Source organism: Portunus trituberculatus, chromosome 21, assembly GCF_017591435.1.
Source record: "Portunus trituberculatus isolate SZX2019 chromosome 21, ASM1759143v1, whole genome shotgun sequence".
Taxonomy (NCBI): domain Eukaryota; kingdom Metazoa; phylum Arthropoda; class Malacostraca; order Decapoda; family Portunidae; genus Portunus; species Portunus trituberculatus.
In genome coordinates this window covers 3,516,875-3,541,044 of record NC_059275.1, presented here as the reverse complement: position 1 = coordinate 3,541,044, position 24,170 = coordinate 3,516,875, and the positions used below count along the sequence as shown (strand labels likewise).

The window sequence follows — 24,170 nt, the reverse complement described above, 5'->3', positions numbered from 1 at the left end:
GGCATCTACTACCAAAGACATCAATTCACCTCTTCAGATCAGTGTTCTGCATCTATGTCTCACAACCATAGAGTAAGACAGGGATCACCATCGACTTGAAGATCCGGATGTATCTCTTGCTCTTTTACTGCTATTTTCATGCCAATTGCTCTGGAACTCCCTGCCTGCTTTTGTATTTCCAACTTCCTATGAATTGACTTGATATAAGAGGGAGGTTTCTTTTGGCTAACTTTTTTGGACCTGTATGTTGACTGGCAAATAAATAGTTTTCTCTCTCTCTAAGGGACCACAATAACATCAAATAACTTATGTGCATATTTAGTTGAGCTTTAAGAGAAAGAGCTACTCTCATGTTGTCTCATCCCCATATCTTAGAATTCAACTTGTCATGAATCCATGTATACTAGTGCATTTACATACTCACCTCGTTCAGACTTCCTATATTCATATAGTATCTTTACTTCTACATAGAAAACTATACTTTTTTGTCTTTTCTAGAAGCACTCTTCTTTAGTCTCCATGTCCTTTGGCATCTAGTGTTCCTCATTATCTCATGTACCTTCTCCTGTACAAGTAGTACGTAATGTACTTTTCGGGGAACTGCCATAGTTTTTGTCCTCTACATTGTTATTTTCAAATCATACATTACAGTATTATGCTGTTGATCATCAGTCTTAAAGGAATGTGTGTATCTTGGCAGTCTTCTTTGCAGATAATGTTTTCCTGGTACACAGGTATTATGCAGACTTGTTTTTGTGATTTTTGTTGGAAAAATATTCTTATGCATTACATAAAGGCAAAAAAATGTTAAACAATGATGTCTACAATATTTATTTATATAACTCAAAGTTGTAATTATTGTTTCACAAATTACAAAACCAAAAGAAAAGGTTGAACTGTTGTTTGTAATATTTATTTGTATACTAAAGTCTTTATTTCATGAAGGAGAGTAAGAGTTTACATTTTGCAGTGTGCACCTCTACCTCTCACTGTTCATCCCTTCATTTCCAAACATTTACTTATGCTTGGTAGAGCATTTGGCCTCAACTAACAGCTCTGTTGAATATTATTAGCCTTAACTGCTTATGATTAAATGGGAATATAAAATTGAAACTAATATTCTAACTTTGACAATTCAAAGGTAACTGTGTACCTTTAACTAAATATACGTTCACAATGAAACATTAACAGCTAAACCTTGAATTAGATGACGATATAATTGCATTTTTTTTTTTTTTTTTTATTTCAATGAAAACTTTTCCTCTTCAAATACATCTCTGTATTCACTACCAACATTCTATCCTTACATCACTATTTCAAAAAACTGCATTTAATTAGATTTTTGCTTAACAGAGCCTGATGCTAATCATATCCTAGTCAATTCTGCTGCCTGTCTAATGCAGCCTGACCCAAACGATATCCACGTGGCCTGCCACCCCTACATGTTCCTTGGAAGCTGCCTCTCCTCTTGCTGCCTCTGCCTTGCCTTTGTTTACCCTTCCATTTTAGCGATGCACATTCCCTTGGAGGAATGGTGAGCAGTAAAGAAGGTTCACCATAACTCCTCTCTGGTGACATAACCATCTCCCTGCTACCTACACCAATGCCTCTATTCATCAGGTGGTATATGAAGTGTTGGCTAAATGGAAGGCGCAGGCGGAGGGCAGTGTTGAGGATCACGGTGAACTGCTCTACTACTCCCACAACCTCTAGTGCCTCAACCCATTCCCAGGCTGCCTCAAGATGACCTGGCAGATCTGAGGAGAAATAAACTGAAAATTAACTGCACTGTGAGAATGTTAGACAGAAGTGTAGTTTGGCGAATGCTAATTAATTAGTGGTAGAGGGTGGAATACATGATGTTATTTAAAGGAGTGGCTGTAAGTGACGAAAGGCTGAGTGCCAACTACTCCAGAAATGAGTTAGTAGTGTAATAACTTCTATATTAATACACAATCATAAAAATTACACAAATGAGCTTTGGTGGTTTGTTCGTAGTATAAACATTCTTTGATCATTGATCTGTATACCTTGTCAATCAAACTGTTTCCATTTTTATCTTGTTTGTAGTGGTAACTGTTGATAATAGTTTCTGTCCACCAGAGTTATACCAGCTAGCCCAAAACTACAATTACTACTACAACATGAACATGATATTTTATAACAGAAATCCTTGTTTATATAAACTTGTAAAATAACCTTAGGATAATACTTTGTACTGCAACTACTATGCATTTCAGAGGTGGTGTTAAGTTATAACTTAGGAATACCTACCTAACAAAGTTCAAGTTATAATGAATTGGGATCATACATTGAAAAGAGCAATTTTCAGTCAGTGCAAAATTTTTATCAGGTCAAGTGACAAAGGTAATAATAATACAATTTACACTGTCAGCATAAAAGCATTGCAATGTGTCACTCCCTCAGTTCCATCACCACAGATTAATTTATTTTTTAATAGTGCTTAGGAATGAAATGCACACCATTCTTAGTATTTTGTTTGCAAAAATTTATACACCAATCATGTATTGGACTATTCTTTCAGTATTGCCCCAGAATGGCTTGACACCTTCCTCTTCTGCAACATTCATAGTATTAATCTAATTTTCAATCTGTAGAACACCACCATCTCCTCTGCTAAACATCATCTTTTCCTCATCAAAACACAAATGTCTGAGGCAACTGACAGTAGCCCCTATTCTGTTCCCTCCTACTTTCTTTATCCTCGTTTTCATTCCAAAACTATACTTCTATACTTACTCTCATGCCCACTTTTGAATCATCCAAGTTTTCCTATCTGGCTTTGACTCCAAAATTACTCTCAAACTAAATTTAGTATCTGTATTGTCTATCTCTCCTGATTCTTTGACTATTTAACTTCCAAAGTGGAACACAGTCTGTCCCTCTATCCTTTTGCAGATATCTCCTTTCTTATAGATTTCAATCACCACCAGCTTTGGTTTTCCTCTTCCTTCAATGACCATCCTGGTGGACTGGCCTTCAACTTTGCTATCCACCATGACCTAGAGCAACTGGTGCAATATCCTACTTGTATTCCTGACCATCTTAGAGATACAACCAAAATTCTTGAGACTTTTCTTTAGGTCCAATCCTTCCGTTTATGCTGTTACCCTCCCTATCTTCTCCTTCAGGCTTCTACAATCACAATCTTATTTCTGTATCTTGTCCGATTTCTCCAATCCCTCGTAAGATCCACCAAAGCAGAGGTGCCTCTGGCGTTTTGCCTCTACAATTTGGGGATCTAAGGAGATATTACGTTGATTTTTTCTGGAATGATTACTGAAATGAGCACGTTTACGTTCCCGAGTCAGAGACCCATCTGTGTGCTAAGCACTTAACACAGGTGATATTATCTGGCATCATTCTTTTCCTCATCATAAACCTTCTAAACTTTGATTTAACACAGCCTATTCTCATGCAATACATGATTAGAGAGGTTGCCCACAAAAGGTACTTGAGCCTTCCATCACCAGTAACTTTACTTCATCTTTCCCTCCTTTATTTCATCAGGATAACACTGCCATATCGAGTGATTTAAAGTTACCTATATGTCACTATCTTTCTCTGGTAAACTCTGGAACTCCCTATCTGCTTCTGTATTTCCATTTCCCTTCAACATGACTTCTTTTAAAAGGGAGGTTACAAAACATTTGTCCCTTTCTTTCAGGTGACTATTGGTCTGTAAGGGGACTGGCAATTAGTAGGCCTTTTTATTTTTTGTTGCCCATGGCCAGTTAATGCTCTTACAAATGAAAAAAAAGAATAAATAAATAAAATAAAATGAAAAAAAATTCAAAATCGTAAAAAAAAAAAAAAAAAAGAATAAATAAATAATAATAATAATAATAATAAATTTAAAAAATCCTAAAAATCCTTTCCTTTCATCTATGATGCAGGTCTGAAAGTGACACATAACCTGACACCACATGTTGGGCAGTTGGCTAAGTCTTAAATATGATGTATTCAATACTTTGTTAGTTGATTATAGTGACAAAAATTATCAATCTGAAATAATGTCAAAATATGATAACAATTCATCAGTCAGCAGTGTTCCTGAAGAATTATGTAATACTGGCACTGAATTGTAAAGTAACCCTTGCAGATGTATCAACAGTAATGCATACAAACACCTGGTTTATACCAAGTAAGGCTATAGCAACCTTGTGGTCAAGATGTACAGTCAACTTCCTACTTCATGAATCAGTCATCCTATATATTTATTTTTAATTCCTCTCCTTCCTTGTTTCTACATACTCTCCCCTCCCTATATGTACATCAGTAAAATCCCATTATTCATACACATTCCATTTCAAGAGACTGTACTAAGTGTTTTTTTTTTTTTTTTTTTTCCCACATAGAAAAGAATGTAAAGTGAATTAATCCATTCCAGATCCACAGATGATTACTTACTTAAGGTTTTTACAGATCATTTATGTAAGCACATACTATCCTGTTTTGAGGTGGTAGGTGGCTAGCCTATTCTATTTACATTTTCCTTTGCTGCCTCCTAGAATTCTTCATACGTACAGCATTTCATTAGGATGAGGGAAAGTGTTTGGACTGTTTCATGAATTGTATAATGTGTGATTTTTTTCTATGTGCATAGTCATGTTCGTGTGTGTGTGTGTGTGTGTATTTACCTATTTGTGTATTACAGGGCCCGAGCTAAGCTCTCTGTGTCCTGTCTCCTTGTCCACTCCTGTCATATCTCTCTTTCATCTGATTGACACACACCGCGTCAACGACATCACTGCTCAGTTTATTCCACTTATCAATACTACAATGCGAGAAACTGTATTTTCTCACGTCATTTAGACAGATGTCTTTTATTAATTTTTTTCCATGTCCTCGGAGATGATTACTTGTGGTCACCTTTATCAACTCTGTCCAATATGTCAATCTTGTTCACCAATTTATACATAGTTATCATGTCTCCTCTTGTTCTTCTCTCTTCTAATGTGGTCAGCCCCAGCTTTCCTCAGTCTTTCCTCATAGTCTAACTCCTGAGTCCTGGTACCATCCTTGTTGCCAGCCTCTGTACCCTTTCCACCTTCTTCACATTTTTCTTCATATGCGGTGACCAGACACAAGCTGCATATTCTAACTGGGGTCTTATTAAGGTACATAATATCTTCATCATTCCTTCATCTAGGTAGTGGAATGCAAGGCCAATATTTTGAAGCATGTTATATGTTTTCCAAAATATCTTGTTAATGTGTTTCTCCGGTGACAAAGTGTTTTGCACGGTTACTTTCTCCTCATTGGTCTCTTTAATTTTCTCATCACCCAGCCTGTAATCCCTGTTTGGTCTGTATCTACTTCTTCCCATTTTCATAACATGGCTCTTGTTTATATTAAATTCCATCTGCCACTCTTTACTCCACTCATATATTTTATCAAGATCTTCCTGTAACTTGTTACAATCTTCCACATTCTTTACTCTCCTCATAATTTTAGTATCGTCCGCAAACATGTTCATGTAACTGTCAATTCCTACTGGCATATCATTAACATAAATCAAAAACATGATGGGACCAAGCACTGACCCTTGTGGAACTCCACTGGTTACCTTCTTCCACTCGGACTTCCTTCCTCTCACCACTGTTCTCATTTCTCTTCCCACTAAGTAATTTTCCATCCATTTTGCTAGTTTATCATTTACTCCTCCAATCTTCTTTAGTTTCCACATCAGTCTATTGTGTGGTACTTTATCAAAGGCCTTTCTCAAGTCCAGGTAGATAGCATCCACCCATCCCTCTCTATGTTGTAGTATGTCAGTCACTCTTGAATAAAAACATAATAAATTGGATACACGATCTTCCTTTTCTGAAACCAAACTGCCTTTCACTCAGAATGTTTTCACTTTCTAGATACTCACTCCACTTAGCTTTAATTACTTCTTCACATACCTTGCACAATATACTAGTCAACGATACTGGTCTATAATTTAACGGTTCCATTCTACTACCATTCTTATATATAGGCACAATGTCAGCTCTTTTCCACTCTTTCGGGACTATTCCTGTTCGTATGGAGGTTTCCACAATATCAAATACGGGTTCAACAATTGATCCTTACATTCTTTTAGCAACCTCCCAGATATGCCATCAGGCCCCATTGATTTATTAATATCCAAATTGCTTATAATTTTCCTTACATCTTCCTTAGTAACCATGATGTCCTGCATTTGCTTTATTTCTGTAGGCCTTTCTCCCATAAAATGCTCCTCCTTTGTAAACACTTTGCAAAAGTTGTCATTCAAAATTTCAGCTATATCTCTAGCATCCTCATATACTTCTTCCCATTTTTACCTTTTCTATTGCCTCCCTTTTATTTAGTTTTCCATTTATGAATTTGTAAAACATTTTAGGGTCACTATCACAGTTTTCCACCACCCTCTGTTCATATTCCTTTGTGCTGTTCTCCTTACTTCAACATATCTATTCCTTGCTGTTTTGTAAACTTCTCTTGATAATACATCACTGTTTTTCTTAAGTTTCTTCCATGCCTTTTCTTTGTTCTTTTTTGCTTCTTCACAATTTCTATTAAACCACTGCTTATTATTTAAAGTCCTCTTTCTGTGATATGGCACAAGCTTTTTCACAGCAGAGTTATATAAATCCATAAATTTATCGTATTTCAATTGCATATCCCTTTCCTGGTATACCACGGACAAGTCAATTTCATTAAAGAACTCCCTTATATGGTTATAATTTGTCCTAATATAATTTAATTTTTCCTCCCTGCGTTCCACATCTTATTTGTGCTTAATTCCGTATCCAGCTCAAAGCTCAAAGCTCATGTTCAATTTCCTCTTTTAAAGAGATGCCCCTGGTAAATACCAAATCCAACCAACCTCGCTGCAACATCTTGTCCCCTGCACCTTGTTGTTGATCTCACTCACTCTGTCATCAAGTTATTTGTTGCTACATTTAACAATTCCTCTGCCCACTCACCACCGTTCACCACTTCGTAGTCCTCCCACACTATTTCTTTACAATTAAAGTCCCCGACTATCATCACTCTATCCTTTCTGATGAGTTCTTGCTTCATTCTGTCTAGAGTATTTCTCATCACCATTTGATACTGTTCATATTCCCAAGCACTGGTTCTGGGTGGTATGTATACTGTTATAATATTAATGTCCCTCTTACCATCTGTTATAAGCATACTTATCACTTCCTCATTTCTCTTACTATAGTTCACCACCTTCACTATCAGATCTTCCTTAGTAAGAACCATTATACCACCACCTCCTTTATTTTTTTCTATCATTTCTCCATACTTTGTAGTGTTTTACAACAAACCAATCTAGCTTTATTTCAGGCCTTAGCTTTGTTTCCACCACACACATTATGTCCGATTCATTATTTCTTAGGTAATTCATACATTCTAGCCTCTTAGACAGAAATCCATCTATATTCATGTAAGTCGCTTGAATTCCATTCCTAGTCTCTTCCTTCCATGTAATGTCTATTCCGTCTGTTTTATCCACCACTTCTTTAGCCTCCCATTTCTCATCCTCCAAAAAAACTTGGTCTTTTCCTCCTCTGTTCTTTCATCATTCCTCTCTCACTTCAGTTACAAGCTCTTTCATTTTCATTCGTTCATCCTGTGACATATTTCTTCTTATGTAAATTGTTTTGGTTTCCTCAGAGTCCTTAAGTTTCCAAGCCCTCCTCAGCAAGGCCTCAGCTGCCACCTGAGACTTTAATTTCAATTTTAATGGTCTATTCTTGCCTTCCTCAAAAGCTCCTAATCTCACACTTTCTTCTACCTCAGCATATAGGTCCTCTTCCTCTACTGAGATCTTATTCAGTAAAGACTTAATCCTGTCATTTTCCTTATCCCTCCTATCCTGCCAGTTCCTGTTAGTTTCCTCCCTCAATCCTGTTATGATCACGCATTTTTTCTTTTCAGCAATATCTCTCACCACATACTCATTTTCCTTTAGTGCCTTTACCATTTCACTCTGCATAATCACTATTTTCCTCTTCCTGCTTTTTCACTATCTCCCTAAAGGACCTTTGTACCTCCTGATGTTCATGGTTCACTTCTTTCATCCTGGCATCAATTAGGTTAAGGCATTCCTCCTTCCTCAAGTCCCCTTTGGATATTTTCTTCTCCATTTCTAGGAGTTTAGCATTCATCTTGTCACATTTTTTCCTTAGTTGTTGGTTTTCTTTCTCCATTTCCACTTTTTCCCTCAATAGCTCTTTGTTTTCTCTCGTTAACAAATAGATCTCTTTTTTGAAGGAATCGTTCTCCGCTATGACTCTATCCAGTTTTTCTACTATGGATAAAATGTTTAGGAACTTATTTTCTAATGCCTAAATTCTTGCATCCATGTCTAATTTCTCCAGTCATCTTGGAGTGGTCACGAACCCTTCAAAGTCACGGGCTTGTCGAGGCATGGATGCCATGGTTGTTATCGTCAGCTGATTACGGCCAAAACAATCAATGCCCACACTCTCCGCTCAGGGACCACTCTCCATATCCCGCTTGAAAATGGCTCACTTTCTACACTTTGTGACAATAGGACATTAACACAGAGATACCCAGGCCCTGTAAACACCTTATGTAGTTTCTCCTCTTCCCGTCCACAGCCGGAGACGAGCTGTCCTCTCTCGGCGATGGCGACGGTGTGTGTGTGTGTGTGTGTGTGTGTGTGTGTGTGTGTATTTACCTAATTGTATTTACCTAATTGTAACATACGGGAAAAGAGCTATGCTCGTGTTGTCCCGTCTCCATATCTATTAATGTCCAGCTTTTTCTTAAAATCATGAATATTCCTTGCGTTGACCACTTCCACGTCTAAACTATTCCATGCTTCCACCCTTCTATGAGGGAAGCTATATTTTTTCACATCTCTCCTATAAGTGGCCATTTTAGTTTTTCCCATGCCCTCTCGACATTCTTCCATTCCACATACACAGATCTTCCCTATCCATTTTTCCATGCCAATCATCACTCTGTATATTGCTATCAGGTCTCCCCTTTCTCTTCTGTTTTCCAGGGTTGGAAGTTGCATTCTTTTCAGTCTGTCTTCATAAGTCAAATCTCTTAAGTCAGGCACCATTTTCGTTGCAGCCCTCTGTACTTTCTCTAGTTTCCTTATGTGTTTCTTTAAGTTCGAGCCCACTGTATTGTTGCATATTCAAGCCTCGGTCTTATCATTGCAGTAATTATTTTCTTCATCATTTCTTCATCTAGATATACGAACGCCACTCTTATGTTCCTCAATAAGTTCAATACTTCTCCAATTATTTTGTTTATATGTCTCTCTGGCGATAGGTCATTGGTAATTGTCACCCCAAGGTCTTTTTCTTCATGACTGGTTTTATGTCTTCATTTCCTATCTTGTACATACTCCTGATTCTTCTTTCACTCTTGCCAAACTCTATTTTCTTGCATTTTGTCGTGTTGAACTCCATTTGCCATGTACAGCTCCATTTCCATATTCTGTCCAAGTCTTCCTGGAGTAGTTCGCAATCTTTGTCACATCTCACTTTTCTTAACAATTTTGCATCGTCTGCAAATAGGCTCACATAACTGGACACCCCATCCACCATGTCATTTATGTAGACTGCGAACATTACTGGTGCCAACACTGATCCCTGTGGAACTCCACTCTCCACCAATCCCCATTCTGATGGTCTGTCCTTAATTATTGTTCTCATTTCTCTTCCTACCAAAAGTCTTCCATCCATTTTAGTAAACTGCCATGCACTCCTCCTACCATTTCAAGTTTCCAGATCAGTCTCTGGTGTGGTACCTTATCAAAGGCCTTTTTTAAATCCAGATATATTCCATCAGCCCAACCATCTCTTTCCTGTATTACATCTATCACCCTCGAATAGTAACATATCAGGTTTGTCGTGCATGAACGCCCTTTTCTAAAACCAAATTGACACTCACAAAGTATGTCATTTTTCTCCAAGAAGTCTGTCCATCTATTCTTCACCACCCTCTCACACATCTTAGCTACCACACTTGTAAGTGACACTGGTCTATAGTTCAATGGGTCTCTCTTGTTACCTGATTTATAGATTGGGACAATGTTAGCTCTTTTCCAGTCTTGGGGCACTACACCTTCCCTTAATGAGGCATCAATTACTTCACAAACTTTTTCTGCCAATTGCTCCTGCATTCTCTTAAAATCCATCCTGATACCCCATCAGGTCCCACAGCTTTTCTCACTTCTAAACTCCCCATCATGTTCTTGATCTCCTCCACAGTTACTTGAAACTCCTTCATAATCCCTTTCTGTTCCATTACCAGTGGTTTGTCAAAAGCAGTCTCCTTTGTGAATACCTTCCGAAAGCATCCATTCATAGCCTCTGCCATTTCCTGGGATCTTCACTGCATACTCCATTTACTTCTAAACTTTCAATACTTTCTCTATTTTTGATGTTGTTGTTCACATGTCTGTAAAAAGCCTTGGTTGGTCTTTACATTTATCAATTATATCCTTTTCTTGTTTCTTTCTTTCTTCTCTTCTAATCAACACATATTCATTTCTTGCTCTTTTGTAACTTTCCCACTGCTTAATCCGTCTTTTCCTTCTCCACCTCTTCCATGCATCCTCTTTTCTTGTTCTAGCCTTTTCACATCTATCGTTAAACCAGTCCTGCTTTCCAACTTCTCTATGTTGTCTTATTGGTACAAATTTTTCTCACCTTCTTTGTATATTTTTATAAATTCCTTCCACTTTTCATTTGCTCCTTAGCACTCTTGAATTTCATCCAATTTGTCTCTTGAAAGAATTTCTTTAGGTTTCCAAAATCTGTCTTGGCATAATTCCATCTTCCCACTTTATATTCTTCATTTCTTCTAGATTTCTCTTCGTCTATCACCTTGAACTCCAAAACTGCATGATCACTCTTTGCTAAAGGGCACTCCACCCTCATCTCCTCAATGACCATTGGCTCTGTACTAAAGACCAAGTCCAGTCTTGACGATGCTCCCTCTCCTCCAAACCTAGTATCTTCTTTGACCCACTGAGTTAACACATTTTCCATTGCCAGTGTCAATAGTGTATTTCCCATGTTGTCTCTGATCCTTCCATTGACCAGTCCTCCCAACACACCTCTTTACAATTAAAATCTCCCATCATTATAGTTCGTTCACAGCCACCCAACATTTCTTCCAGACATGTTCCTGTATCACTTATCATTTCTTCATATTCCTGTACTGACCATGCATTTGTCTTAGGTGGTACGTACACCACTATGTAGTGCCTCTTTTTCCTTCATTAGTTTCTGCTCTGATCTTTAGCACTTCTGCCTTTCCCATACCTTTTTCACTTGATCCACCTTTATATCTTTTTAACCAGCAACATCACTCCTCCTCCCATCTTACCTACTCTATTTCTTTTCCAAACATTATATTTCCTTCTCCAACCTTCATCAGGTCTTCTCCCTCTCTCAGTTTTGTTTCAGTAAGACCCACAATATCTGGGTTCTTGTCCCTCAAGTAATCGTTGAGTTCTAAAATCCCGATATCACTCCATTTATGTTGGAATACATTACATTTCGCTCATATGTAAGTTTCTTTAGTCCTTTCTTGCTGTACTTTTCTGGGTTATGAACCACTTCCTCAGTCTCATATCCAAGATTCTCCAGAAAAACTCTTTCTTCTCCTCTTCTGTCCTCTCTTCATTTTTTTTCAAAGCCTCCTTTCTCAACTCATTTAACATTTCTCTTTCCTTTTCACCGAGATCTCTTCTCAACCAAATCTTCCTTGTTGTTTCCTGCTGGGCTAGCCTCCATGACTTCTCCACCAATTCATCTACATCCTTTTGTGACTTAAGTTTGATTCTTATTGGCCTCATACCTTCTCTTGTGAACTTTCCAATTCTATGGAAGTCCTCTATTTCTTGTACTAGGTCTTTTCCTCCTCCTGCACCACATTAATGATATTATTTATCACCTTTTTATGTTTTCTCTCTCTCCATTTTACTCGGTGTCTTATCCTCCTCCACACCAAATATCACCACACATCTCTTTTTGTCTACAGTTTCCCTCACCAATGTCTCATTTGACTTAATAACCTTCACCACTTTCTCAGCTATCTTCTCTTCTATGATCTGTTGATCTATAATTTCAGCAAGGCCCAAAGTTTTCTCCCCTGACTCTTTGATTTCCTTTTCCAGACTTGCAACTTTGTAATTTACCTCCTTTCTTTCCACTTCCTGACTTTTTTTCCATTCAGCCTGCTTCTCCATCACTTTTCCTAGAGATTCTCCACATTTTCGCAATTCACTTTAATTAGCTTAACTTCCTCTTTCAGTGCTGCATTTTCCTTCTTCATATCGGCACAGTCTCTCTTTACATTGTCATAACTCGTTTCCAGGCCCTCATACTTTTCAAACAGTTTTTCAATTTTACCTTCTAACTCCAGAATTTTCTTCACATAAGCGCTCTTCTCCATTATTCCTTGAAACCCTGTGAAGTCTGATTCATCTTTCGAGTTCACGGCCGCCATGTTGCGCAGACGTAAACAAACCAGCTGATGGCTCAAACGCAGGCTACAGTTTATATTTACCTTCACTGGACATTATTTTGCTAATCAACAGTTAACATGACTATATGGAGACGGGACAAACATTACCAGCTCCTTTCCCACCTTGGTTACTCTTAGGTAACTGTAGAATTATAGATGATTGCTCTGGAGCTCAGCGACCACCTCCGCCATCGACGATGTCCCGTGTGTGTGTGTGTGTGTGTGTGTTTGTTTAACCACAGTTGCCCAACCTGTCTTCCCAATTATGGAACGAGCTCAGAGCTCATAGACCAATCTTCAGGTAAGAATGAGATCAGACCACACCACACCACGGGACAGCGAGGCCACAACCCCTTGAGTTACATCCCGTACCTATTTACTGCTAGGTGAACTGGGGATACACATTAAGAGGCTTACCCATTTGCCTCACCATTTCCCGGGACTTGAACCCGGGCCCTCTTCATTGTGAGTCAAGCGTGCTAACCACTACACTACGCCGTGTGTGTGCGCGTGTCAGTAATGCTGGGAGACAGACACAAACAAATGCAAATAAGAAAACTTCTCTCTCTCTCTCTCTCTCTCTCTCTCACACACATGGATATGACCACAGCATGCACAGACATCACAGCTGTGATGCAATTTTTGTGGTAATTGTCGTAGAGACTTGCAACTATCTTTTTGGATAGGCAAGATGTTTTGATACCTAAGAACACTAACTGGCAACCTTCTACATTGTCTGGGAAGTAGGTAACAATGCATTAGTCACCTAAGTTAGTTGTACAGCTGATATAGAGCAAGCATGGTCTGCCATCTGGTATGTCAGACAAAAGCTAAAAGTGCTACTATTTTGCTCCCTCCCACCCTCTCTACGAGAAACATAAGGAGAAATATAATGAGAAACATCAGGAGATGCTTACATTTTATAGGTCCATTTATTTCCACTCAAACAGGAGTTAGGTTGAAGACAACGAATCTGTTGGTGCACCGCTTCAAGGACGCTGGTGAGGTTACTGCACTCACTCTATTTCCCAACTTGGCTAAGCCTCCTTTTTCAAATGTTATCTGCCCTGGTTCTTTAGCACCCTGCTGGGAGATTAGTGCACAATTATTCAGAACAGCCTTACAAGGCCTACCAGACTTGAAGAGTAGGGTGAGTGCAGTAGCTTCATCAGTAATCTTGAAACACTGCATAAACTGCTGTGTTGACTTTAGCTAGTTTCAGTGGAAATAAATGTAAGATCATGGCCAGCCTTGTAAAATGCAAGGATCTTACATTTCTAATTGCCTGTACTCATTCTGGGCTTGTAGAGAGGGTGGGAGCAAGCAAAAATAGTAATACTGTTAGCCTTTGTCTGGGAAACCATACAACAGATCACCGTCTCTCAACTAAACAACTAACTGAGGTAATTCATGCACTATTGCTATAATGTAAAAGGTTGCCAGTTAAGTGTTCCAAAAGCATCAGCACATCTTGCAATCCTAGGAAGACCTCAACTACTTACGACAAATTAACATTGACTCCGTTTCATCAAGATTTTTCATGCATACTGTGTACATTAAAAAATTATACATTATACTATCCATGAAACACAAGTACATTCACTCATCTAAATAAAATGATGTACAATGAATTGTACAAGCTAATATGAACAATCACAGGTAGTTAAGTGTTAAATAAGCAATCATCTGTGGGTCTATAAAGGATTAATCCAATTTACAATATTTCTCATTTAAATAAAATTATTGATCATTCATACAAATCACAATTTGTACAGCTTCCTTGGACAGATTGTGTAAAAATAATAGTTCAAACTTCCTAAACATTCAGAACAATTTTTATAATATAAACACACACACAATGTTGGAAGAACAGAGACAGGACACCACGAGCATAACAATCCTTCCCATATGCTACAAGTAGGTAAATACACATACAAACACAAACACACACACATGCCATGTGTAGTATAGGTATATAGTGATGAGATCATCATTACTTTGGGTCAATGGATTTCCATAAGCTTCTGGAGAGAATTGGGTCTATGGATTTCCATAAGCTTCTGGAGAGAAAGAGAATTACCTCTGAATGTTAGCAATGTGCATACAACATGTTTCTGGGATGGCCGAAAAATTGTTATTACACCATTAGTTTCGTTTTTGAGTTGATGACATCTGACCCCCTGTTGCAAACAAGCAGTGTCATGATATTACATTGGTAGCTGATTTAGAGGAACGATTGAGACACCTTGAGGAACTACAGTAAGTTAGTTGATCAGTTGAAATGAGGGGAAAAAAAAATTATAGTAAATAATAGATGTGGTCTTTCGTGATGACTTGCTTAATATTAATAGCTTTAAATAATGTGTTCTAATCATGGTAACCTGGCCATGTACGGAAGACAAAATAGTCAGTGATTGTTCCATGTTGATGTACTTGTAGGAGGAGTTTAAGGATGAATAAATGAACTCTCTAAAATTTGAGGTTTATAATAGCCTTTTTGTTGATCAAGAAAGAACAATTTGACTTGACGTAAAGAGAAAGTTAGGCACAAAGGTACTTGCATATTTTGGGTCCATACAATGCAAGGAGTACCACTATATCCTCATACAACCTTCTCTTTGCCTTGATTCAGAGGAACGTATGGCTAAAGACCAGATTTTCCTCCTTAAAACTCCTACATGACTTGTGTCCTTAGTGGTCAAGCGGATTAAGGCGCCACATTCTGCCACGATGGTGGTAGATTGCGGGGCATCGATTCGAACCCCACTAATGACATTTAGCAGCTATATGGCCTTTGTTGCCTAGCAGCAGGGCAAATTACTTCATTGGAGGGGGGTTCCCTTGTGATGACTTAATTTGAGGATTATTTAATCCTTTAAAATCCTACATGACTTCACCCATCCACAGCAACATTGCAACCATAAATACCTGAAACACCCTGCACCCTATCTTATCATGTAAGGTCATCATTCTAAACTACTGTTATCTGCATACTGGTAGAAGACAAAATTATGCTAAATGCATGTTTTGGGGAACATAATTTGTGTAGCTCAAATGCTGCTTTCAGAATAAAAACAAAAAAATATAATGTGCAATGTTTACTGACCAAGGAAGTTGTGGTAGTTGTGAAGCATCTTGGTGTCTCTGTGGTAGTATGTGACCAGGAAGGCGAGGATCTTGCCAGTGTACCACAGACTGACCTTGTTCTTCCCTAACTGACGCAGCACGTCCAGCACTTCATTCAACAGCTGCAGCCGTGTCCTCACGTCCTCCACATCCCCAGACCAGGAAGTCTCTGATCACAACATATGGTTGTATATTTATACCAATACATTCATGGACTGATAGTAGTTTTTGGCTTCAAAGAACAACTTTAGATTTAAAGTATATACACTCCACTTTGATGAGTTCTTATCTTAACTCCTTCAATATGATGTTGTCTACACAGATATCATGATATGCCAGTAACATGTACAAGGAAGCCTATGTATGTGTTGCATTTTCAATGTGTTTTAGTAGCTGCTGAGTGATCCTGTACTCTGTCTTGAGTCTAACAAAAGACTCCATAATAACTGTCCTTTAGGTTCTACTGCTCCTACCACCATCAATCACATAAATGAGCTACACCATGCCCGACCCACAATCCAGAATGAGTGTCTCACCAGTATGGCCTATATCATAGTTCCCTCCCTATGGTCCCTCCCTCATCATCCTTATCTCTCTCTGTCTTCTTATTCCATATCCTACACCAGGGAGTAGAAGCACAAAGTTGTTTAACCCCTTCCTGATGATAGGACAGATGTATGTACTACTAGATAAAAAAAAGTATTTATAAATAGACTTTCAACTTTCATCCATATGTTTATATGTAGTTTCCCCACATATGGGCATTCCAGATTGATGTCTATATATAAACTCTGCTGCAAAACTGAAAAAAATTTAATTTAGATATAGACTCTGGCAAAATTGAACAAGTGACATCTATATATAGACTGGTGCAAAACTTAACAAACAATTGCATCTGTATAGATGTTATTAATGTTTGATTGGTTACAATGTATGTCAGTATATTTATATGAATATTTGGAAGTACACACATCCAGGACTTGTGATCTAGATGTAATTTACTTCCACTTTTCTTCATGTTTTTCAAGTACTTGTTTTGTACCTATTCATTATTAGATAATGTGCGTAGCACATCCACCACCGACCAAGCATAAGCAGTGACCGGCCTGAGAGGCAATGCTGGCAATGTCTGAATATTTGAGATGCCAATATTGATTTATTTTATTAATTTTGTTACTTGTAAGAAATAGTCTCTATATAGATCATGCTACAACTTAGTGCAATAAAATCAGAACAAACATCTATGTATAGATGATCTGACAAAATCCCAATTTCAAAACGTCTATATATAGATCCTCTGCCGGGAAGGAGTTAACATCCTTAACTTCTTATTCTTAGTAGAAATTCACACACAAAATACTAAAATTTATTTGAAATCACCACAAAAGATACTGGTTATCAAATTCCACTAAAAATGACATATCACAGTTTTTGTCTCTTCATGAATGACCGGACTTTGAGGAAAAGCCTCACCTTCCAAGATATCTATGAAGAGACTGTAGTTCTTCATATGGTACAGCACCTGCAGGGCCTTCACTGCCAGCTGCTGCTCTGAGCAACCATCCTTCCATGACACCTGTCAGCAATAATCGTATTTTTCTTTTTTTTTCATATATTATAACAAAACAGAAACAACATAATGAGTAACAAACAAAGCATTCTCCTTACAATGCTTTTGTTTTCTTGACACACATCTTGCACTAACCTCTTTCTTTTTTTTCATAATCTTTGAAAGCTATTCTGAACTGTTTGGAACAATCCATCTCTATAGCCAGTAACTCATTTGATGGAATGAAGTCAATTATTTTATGATAGACACGAGCTTCGAGGTAGCAATACATGGGAAGATTAAAAAACTGAGAATAACTAAATAAAAATATCCATTTCCATAGCTGAACTTGTTGAAAATAATAAAACAAAACATGAGCTTCAGGAAAACTTTCAGTATTGTAACAAAATGGGTGAGTACAACTGTAACTCACAATTACCTATGCTCACTAAACCTCCAAATACAGTTCACATAGTAAAACATGAAAATTGAATTCTGCATTTCTTACTAACCTAAATCACCTAAACAAGTCTGTATGTAGTTAGTAATGGTGAGCTTACTAAGTTATTGAGGAAAGACAGCTTATGAAGTTGGAGGCTGAGGATGGTCAGTTCTGCTTCACTGAAGATCTTCTGTCGTATACACTCCAACATGACCGATATTCCTAATGCTCCTATCACCTCCCTCACCTCTGGGCTCAGCACACCATTCCTGCCTGCCAGAACACTGTTTCAAACACTTCCCTCAAAAAGCTCCAGAATCACTTCACCACAGAAGGGAATTTGTGACAGTGTAAGGAGATAACTAGTTGAGAAAAGAGATTACTGATAATATTAGAAGTATAAAGTTGTTTTACCTTTTAACAGACATTCTTGTGGTTTTTAAATTAGTTTCTTGTTTTAACAAAACTCAAGGTATGAAACAGCATGAAACTATTAAATTTTCTAATATGCAAAACTGTTGTTTGCATTCCTCCATGCATCATATTATATAACCACATCAAGGGTATTGATCATGATAGAGATCAAGAAAGTAGAAGAGGTGGAGCTGTGCAAGAAATGTACTATACTGGTGTTACTTACAAGCCTTCATGATGGAATTAAATTTGGTGCCTGAGGAGTAGATGTTGCTGCAGTCTGTGAAGGAAGCAGCCAGTTCTGCCACCCTCACCTTTTTTTCTGTTATGTTTTCCACAGCAGCAATTTGATGCACCAATAACAAAGAAGAGTCTGGTTGTTCACTGCTTTCATCATCTGGCTCATCATATTCATTTCTCAAACTGATCTGTCAATTTGTAAAATTGTTAATAAAAGGGCATCTCCAAGCCTTGAACTGTACAGAAATATTACAATTTCACAATATAATTTAAATTCTCAACAAAATTTTTATGATATGCAATTACTACATATCTAAAAAGCAAACTCATGGTCTGAATAAATCAATAATGTAATGAACAAAGGTTTTATTGCAGACTTGACACAATTTATATTTTCATTGCAAATTTTGTAATAAAAAAATTAAGGCAAGTATTTTATTTATACTTTCTCAAAACTGGGAGAAATTCTCCCAGAGTTTGTCTATACGTGACAAAATATAGGGTTTGTGCTTTGGGGTTATGGACCACATATAGTTCACAATTTTCCATGGACCAGCAAGTCTTCAGTCTGAAAGTTGAGAGATTTGGGAGATCCAACCTGTACAAGTAATTCTAGGTAAAAATTTTTTTATGCACATGCATTTTGAGGCTTTGTTTAGCCATGGGGTGTAATGCAAGTGTGATATGGTGACATACAATGGCAGGGCCATATGACAGTCTTATGTCATAAAAACACCATGTCAACATACTCCACTTACTGTAAGTGTGTGGCATTTTCAAGTTCCCCCCTCCCCCCTTCCTTCTCTCAAAATCATGCAGTACAACGTAATGTATTCCCTGTCACCATCTTGACATGAAACCTACAAACAGTTGATTTGCTAATGAGTATGGAAGCCCTTCCCATACTCTGACTGTGGCCAGGATTCTATCATGCACTTGGAGACCCCTTGACCCCCAAGCAAGCGTGCTTCCACTATACTATGGAGGCCCATCAATATCACTTGTCTCATCACTGGATACTGCAATATCCACAAACTTACAGAAATGATGACTGAATCACTCAAAATTTACAATTGGATAACCTACATCAACACATAATTTCTAAAATTTTTGAGGTACATTGGCTCATATAGATGTCCAAAATTGGCAGTTTTGGTAAGGACAGTGCTTTCTATAAACTGTAATTGTATGAGCAAATACTCTTGTGGATGACAGTTCATTGAGTTGATCTATCAGAAAGCTCAAAATGATTAACTCTCTCTGACAAGATGTATGTCTGCTCGAATGTTGAGAGAAAACCATTTACTAGGACACACACCCTTAAATCCAAGAAAGCCTACAGAAATTGACAACTATTTTGAATGACTTCTAGATGACAGTAAACTAAAAGACCTTCCATTTCTTCCTTTTTTTTTTTTTTCTCTCATGGTTGTAAGCTGTGTTAAGAGAGAGAGAGAGAGAGAGAGAGAGAGAGAGAGAGAGAGAGAGAGAGAGAGAGAGAGAGAGAGAGAGAGAGAGAGAGAGAGAGAGAGAGAGAGAGAAAATGCTGCACAGCGCCACTGGAGTATGTACATTGCAAAATAAGGAGGTGGAGACCCACCCAGGTGAGCAGTTTCCACAACACACTGCACATAAATTTCTTGCAAAATAAAGTAAAACACAATATATTTGAAGAGTGCTATTTTCATCTAGTTACTTGAACGGTCAAATTCCAAAATACATAACTTAACACCCTATATATTGTGTAATGAATTGTATAAGTTAATCAATTTAAAGGATATATAAAAGAGGGTTGAGAATGAAGTGCAACAAAACTTGGTATGTATCACTTACTCTAGAGGATGGGCGTGACGGTGGGCTGCTGCGGACATATGGGTCTGAGAACACTGAGGAGGAGGGTGAGGAGCCTAAGGTAGGTGAAGATCTCATGTGATCCAACTGTCCATCTTTCTCCATTGGAAACCTTAAAATGTACAAATGATTAGGTTATACATGAGTTAATCAATAATTATATACTTTATACTTGAGTGCATTTTATCAACACAATCTTCCTCATCTTTGAAGTGTTTTATTCTGTACTTGGCAAAACTATCCCATTCTGTCTGGCACCATGATGCTTGTTACCTGTCTAGATGGTCCTCCCTCAACACAACACCTAACATGAAATCTACTATTACAAATATAGAAAATACGCAGAAATTGCCAATATGACTGATGATCTTCAACAGCACAAAGTACCAATCTAGAAGCCCTTAATCCATAAAGACAAGGATCAGGGGCTATTGTAAGTTTTGCAGCTTTTACACTAGGCTTTGGTAGTTTTTGTCAATTCTTGTCATTCATACTTTGATAATACTACTCACAAATTATTTAAGCTAATCTGTCAGTCTCTGGCCAGCTCTCACCATGACTAAATGCAGTGACAATGATTCTAACAAATATGATTCCCTGCATACTCCCTCCTGCCCTTGCATCTCAATGCCACACATATTACCTGCTTGCACTCCAAGCATTTGCTACACGTCTTGTTCTCCATGCACAACTGCCTTGGAAAATTAACCACTGTAGTTTTGACTGGAAAATACTCTCGTCATAGCTTTACAGATAGAAATTCTGTTTACCCACAGATCAGAGAGAGAGAGAGAGAGAGAGAGAGAGAGAGAGAGAGAGAGAGAGAGAGAGAGAGAGAGAGAGAGAGAGAGAGCACCTACCTGGTACACAAAATACAAGTAAAGTAGAAGGTAACTTCCACCAGTACTTACCAGTGCCTTTGTGGCATGGTGAAAGGTCTGCCAGACCACCTAGAAAACCTTCCAGAACTGCTGTCCCTTTCACTCTGGTGAATCTGTCGAGAGGTAGTGGGTTGCTGATGACTGAGGCTTCTTTGATCTTGCTGACTGCATACCTGTAGATTTCCCCCTGCGATAGATGTAGGCGAGAACATTTTCATAACATTTTCAGCAACACGAGGATACTTCAGAGGAGCAGCTGCATCATGATTGTTTTCCACACCAGAGGAAGTTGTACTATCATCATCACATGGTGGGAAGTGGTTCATCACCAAGCCCTCCAGATTTGGTGCCTCACACTCCCTCAAATCCTGGTTAAAGGTTATTTTAGGGAAGCTAAAGTTGTCCCTCTTAACAGTGCGAAACCGAGGCATTTCTTCAGACTTCTGTGGTATACTGCTATTTTTCAAGGGTCTACACTGAGCGTGTATCTTGGAAACCATTTCATTAAAACTATCTAAATTTTTGCATGATGATTTGGAATAAGCTTTTTGACTGTCAGTGTGGAGCATCTGTACTGAACGAAAGCCACAGGAACCTGATGGCTTGGCCAGCTTTCCCATCACCCTGCTGTTTGCTGGACTTTTTTCCTTATTGTCTGTCTTAGTATGACTGATGTTAGGGGAAATATTTGTTGAATCCGGACTCATTAAGGAGCTGGCCAAATCATGTGAACTATTTTTGTTTCTCATAATTGTGAAAAGTTTGTCTTGTCTTCTCAGGTTACAGGGAGACTCTTTGGAGGCCCTCTGGTGGTTGTAATCTATCATTAATGGCTGTTGCTGAATTTTCTGGGCAATTGCACATTCTTCCTGTGCATTTGGTTTGATTACCAAGTGATTATTAACTGACTCTGATTTAACTGAAGAGGGCAAAGACTTGGGGGTTGGTGGCATTGGCAGCTCACTCTGTTCACACACAGTTGGTACATCATCACACCTCAAATCTTGAAAACACTCTCTATCACCTACAACATGTTCTACAAGGCCAGATGACTCACTGGTGTTCATCTCATGATGGAAGACTACAAACTGTGAGGGTGGAGCAAGGCTCAGCAATTCTCTATGATTGCAATTGATGAATCTGTTGTTACTTAAATCATCACTGATAGTACTGTTACTGTTACTAGTGGTGTTGTTGTCATTGTTAATGCTGAGTTTTTTCTTTCAAAAAGACTGAGGAATTGCACTGGTAATGTTCAGTCTGTTCCTCTATCAGCAAAGCTGAATCATTGAAAAGTGGCCTCAAATTGATACCAAATTTCTTGCAATGCTGAATGATTTGGGATTTAATGTGCTGAGACGAAGGAGTGCAGGCACTCAATAGGCAGCTTAGTGAACCCTCCAGTGGTCTCAACACCTGCTCAGGGAGCCGACACACAAAACTGCACAAGGGCTGCAGCATGGCGGGACCTTTTGCAATGCCCTCTTCTAGCAGGCACTTCAAAATATCAATTTCTGGTGTCATAAAGTTCATCTGGAAATTTAAATATAAGCATCACATCATATGCAGTTATATATCTATTTGTAAAGTTTATGATTATTATTATTTATATTTTTATCTATTTTTTTTTATAACAGGTTAATACATTTTTTAAGATATGCTAACTTACCTGCACCCATAAAAGGTCCAAGGTCATAGATAGATCATGGATTGCCATCATGTGAGAGAGCAAAAGGCTCCAGCTACTTGCGGGCATAGGAACACACAATTCACAAACTAGCCCACCAAGCTCCTGTAATTCTGTTACAAGAGACTGTATACTTTCCTGTCCCAAAGAGAGAGAAAAGAAGCTTTATATTCTTTACATACAAGGAAACTGACAAGATCTTATGTGAAAATAAATTTCATGAAAACAGGATGTCTACCACTCACAAGATTATTACGAGATATCCTGACACACTGTTTACTTTTCAAAGCCAGCATGAAAGATGTGGGAAAATAAGCAATGTTTATCAGTGAAAAGACTAAAACAGTAAAAGGTTGCAATATAGTTACTATATTAGTAACATGGGCACTGTATGGAAGAGAGTAAGCAGGTAGTATCAGAACTAAATTTATAGACATGAATGGTTTGCAAAATCATAAAAAAGTAACAAAAATATTTTTTGGAAACACTCACCCTCTTGGTGGGTATGAGAGCCATGAAGATGGAAGAGCTGTTAGCTCGTAGCCGCCGCACCTCACCCAACACTCTAAAGCTGTCTTGAAGCTTGCCTGTTGATGGCCATGCATTTCCAACATTAATGTTACATGATCACTTCTTCCCATTCAACTAAGGTATTGTATGCTGAGAGGGGGCTCTGGCTCCTTTGTGAATACTAGGTCAAGCAATGATGGTTCCTCTTCCCCTCTGTACCATGTTGGTTCTTCCACCCACTGATCCAGTGTATTCACCTTAGTCAATTATAACACCTCTTTTCTCCACAATCCAGCATTACCCATTACAGTGGACACTCAATACTCTAACTTAATTAGTCCCAAATGGGTGTTTGAGTATTAAAAAATTCAACTATTGATACCTATAAATCAGGTATTATGTTCTAATCTTAGCTAAACCTCAAGTTTATAAAAATTTCAATGTATTTTCTTTTTCAATTTTGATTTGTATATACCGAAGTGAAGGCTAATGATGGATAACTTAAAATAGGAGGGGAGAAGGGTGCTCGTAGGAAGATGAGTCACCATCCATGAAAACTTCTATATAAAGTTTCTCCTGGTGCAATTCCTGTGAATCCACTAGTGGAGAGCTGTGGCTCACTACCACTTGCACTCTCACCAGATTCCTTATTCCTTATTTTCACCACTAATAAGCCTCTCTGGTGCTATCATAAGTTTCTAAATGAAAAGCTACCGACAATGCAGAAGAACGTTGTTTTTCTCAAGACTGCAGCAGGACTAAGGATGAGCACCGGCATCGGTATACCGGTATCATGGTAATACTGGTAACACAGTATAAGAACGGTACAGTGGCGGCTGCAAGAAGGGAGATGACAAAGCTTTGTATATGACCAAATGTGCGGCCGTTTGATTACCAGATATTTTCACCACTAATAAGCCTTTAGTGTTAATATAAGTTTATAAA

The 24,170-nt window shown here is 38.1% G+C and overlaps 2 protein-coding genes across 3 annotated transcripts in view; both read right to left on the bottom strand.

The window, feature by feature from the left end:
• Positions 1-608: 608 nt before the first annotated feature.
• On the bottom strand, positions 609-22,241 carry LOC123506948. Its single transcript, XM_045259388.1, has 7 exons — positions 21,059-22,241; positions 20,130-20,259; positions 18,283-18,484; positions 17,761-17,915; positions 17,125-17,227; positions 15,632-15,820; positions 609-1,757 (listed from the first exon to the last, which is right to left on the bottom strand). The coding sequence occupies exons 1-7, from the start codon at positions 22,093-22,095 to the stop codon at positions 1,378-1,380; spliced, it is 2,196 nt and encodes a 731-aa protein (XP_045115323.1). The 5' UTR covers positions 22,096-22,241; the 3' UTR covers positions 609-1,377.
• The window catches only part of LOC123506947, a 27,170-nt gene continuing 25,231 nt past the window's right edge, over positions 22,232-24,170 (bottom strand). For both annotated transcript variants that reach the window (XM_045259386.1, XM_045259387.1), the window contains exons 9-11: positions 23,208-23,302; positions 22,698-22,853; positions 22,232-22,561 (exon numbers count right to left, since the gene is read on the bottom strand). In XM_045259386.1, the coding sequence (XP_045115321.1) occupies positions 22,232-22,561; positions 22,698-22,853; positions 23,208-23,302 (581 nt within the window). The remainder of the gene's footprint in view (positions 22,562-22,697; positions 22,854-23,207; positions 23,303-24,170) is intronic.

Coding starts and splice junctions, on each gene's coding strand:
- LOC123506948 (XM_045259388.1), bottom strand. CDS start 22,095: ATGAACACCAGTGAGTCATCTGGCCTTGTAGAACATGTTGTAGGTGAT. Junction 17,228..17,760: donor TGTCTTTCCTCAATAACTTA/GTAAGCTCACCA, acceptor TATTGCTGACAG/GTGTCATGGAAGGATGGTTG. Junction 1,758..15,631: donor CAACTACCACAACTTCCTTG/GTCAGTAAACAT, acceptor ATTTCTCCTCAG/ATCTGCCAGGTCATCTTGAG.